The 6,421-nt window shown below is 39.3% G+C and overlaps 1 protein-coding gene across 1 annotated transcript; it reads left to right on the forward strand.

Annotated features, from left to right (window-relative positions):
* Positions 1 to 4,234: 4,234 nt before the first annotated feature.
* On the forward strand, positions 4,235 to 6,029 carry LOC113040315 (uncharacterized). The gene is made up of 4 exons (XM_026198657.1): positions 4,235 to 4,549; positions 4,661 to 4,948; positions 5,081 to 5,377; positions 5,455 to 6,029. The coding sequence occupies exons 1-4, from the start codon at positions 4,351 to 4,353 to the stop codon at positions 5,604 to 5,606; spliced, it is 936 nt and encodes a 311-aa protein (XP_026054442.1). The 5' UTR covers positions 4,235 to 4,350; the 3' UTR covers positions 5,607 to 6,029.
* Positions 6,030 to 6,421: the final 392 nt, after the last annotated feature.

The raw sequence follows: 6,421 nt of genomic DNA on the forward strand, positions 1-6,421 counted from the left end.
GACACCAACTTCCGCAAACACCCGCTACTTCGCCGGCTGTCTCTGCGAGTCCCATGGCCCGACCAGCGCCGTTCAGTGGTGAGGCGGAGGATTGCAGTGGTTTTTTGCTTCAGGTTTCACTATATTTCCAAATGCAAGCACATCAGTTTACCGATGATTCCGCCCGGGTGGCCTTTATTATTTCCCTACTCTCTGGCAGAGCTCTCCAGTGGGCACAATCCCTTTGGAATTCAGATTCCCCAGTGTTAAAGTCCCTGTCAGGTTTCATATCTCATTTTAAGGAAGTCTTTGGCCAGGCAGTTTCAGATCTCTCAGTCCATGATCAGCTTTACAATCTCCGTCAAGGAAACTCCTCTGTCAGCACGTATGCCCTCCAGTTTCGCACCCTGGCGGCATCCTGTGGCTGGAACGAGTCGGCCCTGATTACCGCTTTCCGCCACGGCCTGAATCCGAACATCCGTCAGCTATTGGTTGTTTATGATGACTCCATGGGAATTGAGAACCTCATTCAAAAGACCATTCGAGTTTCTCAACGTTTATCTGCCTGTGACAATCCATCTACCGCTGTCAGTCCTCCGTCCTCGATTCCCATTGCTTCTCCTACAGCACCTGAGCCCATGCAAGTGGACTCCACCCATCTCACTCCTTCTGAGCGCCAGCGTCGCATCCAGCTTCACCTCTGTCTGTACTGCGGGAGTGACAATCATCTCATCTGCTCCTGTCCTGTTCGACCTCAACGTTCTGCGGTAAGCTCCATTCAGATCCCTCCTAAAGTGGAAGTGGGATCACCGAAGGAGGACTGAAGGCAGAAGAAGAATGGCCGATCTTTGAGGGTTCTCAGAAGAATTGCGGATTCTCAGGCGAGTGTTGAGACAGAGTCTGTAAGCCATGTAATGACGAGATCAGACGGAGACTGAAGGTTGAGAGCGGGTATATAAGGGTGAGCAGTGATGAAGGATAGCAGGTGACGGTGATGAGGATGAAGAGATGCAGGTGATGACAATTAATATTCAGGGGATGACGAGCGAGTGGGTGGAGGGAGTGATGATGATGGTGGAATCCTGACAATATGGTTTATTATTATAACCTTTTGGCAAATATTTTGAGTTTAAATGGATACACTGGTCCCATCTTGAGTTTGAAATGGTAACTGACAGTTAAAAAATGGGCCTTTGAGAAATTTCTCAAACTATCTTCTTTTGAGTGCGTGTTTTTAAAAAAAAAACTTTATTACTATTATCTATATAGTGAACTGTGACAATTGTTGTGTAAATCCACCATAACGTTACTTGAATTTCAGAAATCATTGATGTAGACCTCTACACTTCTCTTTCCAGGAAAAAAGAGTAAAGTAACCTCACGTGCTTCAAATTATTTTGCTCAGATTTGCCAAAATACCAAAGTCTGCAAATCTACAAATCAAAAGCCAGAGATCTCATTATAAACTCAAGTATATTTCTCCTCAAATTTTACCAAGACCAAATCTCAGTTAATCAAAAGCAAATTTTCACATTTACTAGCACAATTTGCATACACTCAAGGCAATTTATTTTTCTTTCTTTTTTTTCATCCATAGCAATTATTTTCATAGCCATAAAGAAATAAATCGGAGTCAGTGTGCAAGGCCGTTAATGAATGCTACATTTCTCCATTAAGGGAACACTCCGACTTTTTGGGACTTTAGCTTATTCACAGTATCCCCCAGAGTTAGATAAGTCCATACATACCTTTTTCATTTCAGTGCGTTCTGTAAGTGTTATTTGACGCACCCACCGCTAGCCTAGCTTAGCACAAAGACTGGATGTAAATGGATAATGGTAGCATAGTAATCCCAATAAGTGACAAAATAACGCAAACATTTTCCTATTTACATGTTGTGATCTGTATAGTCACATCGTGTACAAATAACAAGGCTATATGAGACAGAGACCATTTTTAATCGTATAAATACTGGGAACTATATTCTCACTAGGCTTAGGAGCACAGCTAATGTTACTTGGGCGGAGTGGCTGCTTGGGCGGAGTGATTAGCGCAGCACACGAGACGCGCTGTGGTGATGAGCAGAGTGTTCGCTCAGAGTTGGAGTAATAGAGTCAGCAATTACTAGATAGTAAATTTATAGTTTACAATCATGGGTGTTCACTGTATTGTAAAGAGCTGCGACAATAAACAGGGGAGACCAGGTAATACTATGATGTTTCATAGAATTCCAACCCAAAACGCTGAACTGATGAATCGATGGCTACTTGTTCTGGGTATAGTTCCAAAAACACCTATAACACCATCACGAAGTATTTCGTTTGCTCTGAACATTTTACTGCAGACGACTATTTTGAAAAAATGCATGTTGCCACACGGACCATGAAACGTGTGCTAAAGGATACAGCCATCCCATCGATAATAAAGACAGGACAAATTGGATTACCTGTTGCTGCAGTAAGTGTTCCGTTATGTTCTGAGATGACTAACATTAGCCATACTGTAACAGTGCCATGCTAATCTAATATAACCTTAGTACTGACACTATTACGTGAATAGGGGCTCCGTGTATCCCCTTTATTGTTATTATTGTGTTGTCATGAACACACTGCCCGTGATCATTATAACAAAATCACTTACTTGGTGGACGGCTGACCATTAGGTTCACTCGGCATGGGGTGTTTCTTCCAGTTGATCTTGTCACAATGGGGGAAAAAAGCGACAACTGCCGGGTGTATTAGGGCAGAGAAATCTTCCGTGGTAGTGACGCAAATATTTTGATTGTCATCAAGCCTTGACATTGATGGCAATACCCGGTCTCATTCATTACAACAGAGGCTCGGTTCTGTCGGCGTAGGTTGGCATGTTCCACATTTACAGCACCAGTCCGTGTTCGTTCTGATTCTCCCTTCGACATCTTGTCTTACAGCTTCCAAAGTTTGTAACTCCTCGTCTGTGTATTCTGGCTCAAAACTATATGGTTCTGGATCTTGGTTTGATAAACAGTAAAATTCCTCTGAGTCTGACAATTCCTCAAAGTCAGCCATGATCACGAGTCGCGTCTAGCTAGTCACTTGTTTTGTTTACGGAACCATCAACAGCGTGTCTCGTGTGCTGCGCTAATCACTCCGCCCAAGCAGCCACTCCGCCCAAGTAACGTTAGCTGTGCTCCTACGCCTAGTGAGAATATAGTTCCCAGTATTTATACAATTAAAATGGCCTCTGTCTCATATAGCCTTGTTATTTGTACACGCTGTGACTATACAGATCACAACATGTAAATAGGAAAATGTTTGCATTATTTTGTCTCTTATTGGGATTACTATGCTAACAGTATCCATTTACATCCAGTCTTTGTGCTAAGCTAGGCTAGCGGTGGGTGCGTCAAATAACACTTACAGAACGCACAGAAATGAAAAAGGTATGTATGGATTTATCTACTCTGGGGGATACTGTGAATAAGCCAAAGTCCCAAAAAGTCGGAGTGTTCCTTTAATGTCATTTTTAGGTGATCTGTTCCTTTAAGATGCAGCTTGTGTTTCCTCTGCTGTGCAAAGATGGATTTTGTTGATACTGATTTCATTTGATTGGTGTCTTATTATTCTAATTTAATTTATTGATTAAATCTAAGAAATTGATGATGAATATATCATGAATATCTAATCCAACACTCATGGAAAACTTCAGGTTTCTGCTATTAGTTTTTATAAAGGGACGGAATTCCTTTTAAAATACAAGGTCAGCAAAATCTTGCTCATTTTCATGACTTCCTCTGACAAATCACACTGTGATGCAAGTCGAATCCTGTTGAGGGAGGATCCAACCAGATAAATGTCAGTTCTTCAGTCGTGTTTCAGAGTGTTTTCAGACATTTCAAGCATCAATATATTGTACTGACGATGAACATGTTCCTCATATTCGTATTGTTCTGTTCATGGCGTCTGGTTGGTGAGTTTAAAATGTGTTTTTATGGCTTCAGTTGCTTCTGTTCTGGTATCGTAATAAAGTGCTGGTTAAATTAGAGAAGAGTATCATTCACTGTTTCTCTCATATGGAAATAAATGTGTTATTTTACTCTGAACAAGTTTGAATTCAACTCTTTGTTCAGTTATTAAGGTTTGACTCAGTTAAATATGAAACCTAAAGTTATTGTTCAATAAAAAACTCTGAAATGATAAAAAGTATTTTAGTGAAGCTTCATCAAAGTGACATCAAGTGATTTTGATCTGTGACAAACTCTGTTCTTCAGGAATGTTTGGTGCTACAGGATCTGCATTACAGTCAGCGGTGGAAGGAGAGTCTGTCACTCTAAACACTGGTTTTATTCTAATAAAGCCTGGTGATTGGATTCAGTGGTTGTTTGAGAATAATATGATTGTTTATATCAATGTAACAACCGGCAACATGACTGTATATGATGATGTTTTTGGCGGGAAATTCAGAAACAGACTGAAGCTGGACAGTCAAACCAAATTTCTGACCATCACAAACATCACAACTGAAGATGCTGGAGATTATAGTGTATCAACCAGCGCACCAATGAGGACAACAGTCAGACTCACCGTCTATGGTGAGTTATTTCATTTTCTGACATTGTAAACTGGAATTTATATGTCAAGCGAAAAGTGATTTAAAAGTCTTTATCTGTGACAAACCCTGTTTGTGTTTGGTGATGCTGAAGCCGGGAAGTCATTGTCCGTGACGGAGGGAGATTCAGTCACTCTAGAATCAGGTCTTACTGAAATAAGCGAAAATAGCATACTGTGGGAGACTGAAACAAAAAATAATTTAAAGTCTTTGATAGCTGGAATCACTAGAGCAGGTGGAATGTTTGGGATATCAAGAGACAGACTGAAGCTGGACAATCAAACCGGATCTCTGACCATCACAAACATCACAACTGAACAGACTGGACTTTATATACTACGGTTAACAAAACAGTCAAAAGCATTCAGAGTTTCTGTCTATGGTGAGTAGAGGTCATGTGTCTTGTCCTTCAAATAAAATCATTTTACAGTTTGAGATTACAGACTGTTGAACACATTGAACTGAAAATAAGACTAAATTAGATTTGGTCATACTGTATTTCTCATGTTTTCAGCGCGTCTGCCGGTTCCTGTCATCAGCAGTAACTCTACAAACTGTTCTTCATCATCATCATCATCATCATCGTGTTCATTGGTGTGTTCAGTGGTGAATGTGAGTCATGTGACTCTCTCCTGGTACAAAGGAAACAGTTTATTGTCCAGCATCAGTGTGTCTGATCTCAGCATCAGTCTCTCTCTACCTCTGGAGGTGGAATATCAGGAGAAAAACAGCTACAGCTGTGTGATCAACAATCCCAGCAGCAAGCAGACCACACATCTGGACATCAGCAAGCTCTGTCAACCATGTTCAGGTTCAGCAGCTGATATTAGAGCTGATATTAGTGTTTATTGACTGAGCTGATCTCATTTTGATGTGTTTATTCCTCAGGCTTTGTCCACTGCTGTGGTTCTACTGAAGCTGTGATCCGATTGGTCCTCTCTGCTCTGGTGGGCGTGGCTACTGTCATTCTTCTGGTTTATGACATCAGATCCAGAAGAGCTGAACATGATCAAGCACAGATTCACACATCAGGGATGTAATTATGTAAATTTTTCATATAACTGATTTTTTTATGCATATATAATAAATTAATCTTCATTTAGCCTATTTCTAATCGATTTAAATATTCATATGTTGGTGTTTGTTTGTTTTATAGGTGGCTCATTTCCTCCACAGAAGATCATTTGAGAACAAACCATGACAAATTCTGACATAAATGCTCAAAATGCTAGTTTTTGCCATTTTTTTTAAGATGACCAAATATTTCTTTGATAATGCTAGATTATGTAATATATCATGCTTTTATTTTAATATTTTTTTAAATAATTTAATCTTCTCATTCAATTTGAAAGGCTTTGTATAAGGATTTATATTTTCTTCAGATAAGACAAACTGATCACACTCTACTGCTGTGTATTTACCGTATCTATTTACATTAATCAATAAAGCTTTCTCACTCTCAAGTTCAAGAGTCTCTCCATGTTTTACTATATTTATTATGCTGAGCGCTCCCTGGAGGAATACAAGCCATGTGTATATTTTAATGAGCCACATTTAGTAAAAAGTGTTACATTATTTTAAACGTTGTTTGTAACAATTGTTTGTAACCTTGTTTGTAATATTATTATTTAGCTAATATTTATACCACTAAAAACTTTTTTCAATGTTATTTTTTAAAGGGTCATATGATGCTGCTAAAAGAAGATTATTTTGTGTATTTGGTGTAATGAAATGTGTTTATGTGGTTTAAGGTTAAAAAAAAAAAAAAAAAACATTATTTTCCACATACAGTACATTATTGTTTCTCCTCTATGCCCTGCCTTTCTGAAATGCAATGATTTTCACAAGGCTCATT

The sequence above is a fragment of the Carassius auratus genome, chromosome 22, assembly GCF_003368295.1.
Source record: "Carassius auratus strain Wakin chromosome 22, ASM336829v1, whole genome shotgun sequence".
NCBI lineage: Eukaryota > Metazoa > Chordata > Actinopteri > Cypriniformes > Cyprinidae > Carassius > Carassius auratus.

Excerpts from the sequence above, each read along its gene's own strand:
- LOC113040315 (XM_026198657.1), top strand. The coding sequence starts at position 4,351 with ATGATTGTTTATATCAATGTAACAACCGGCAACATGACTGTATATGAT. Across the intron at positions 4,550-4,660 it reads AGTCAGACTCACCGTCTATG|CCGGGAAGTCATTGTCCGTG; the intron begins GTGAGTTATTTC and ends GTGATGCTGAAG. Across the intron at positions 4,949-5,080 it reads ATTCAGAGTTTCTGTCTATG|CGCGTCTGCCGGTTCCTGTC; the intron begins GTGAGTAGAGGT and ends TCATGTTTTCAG.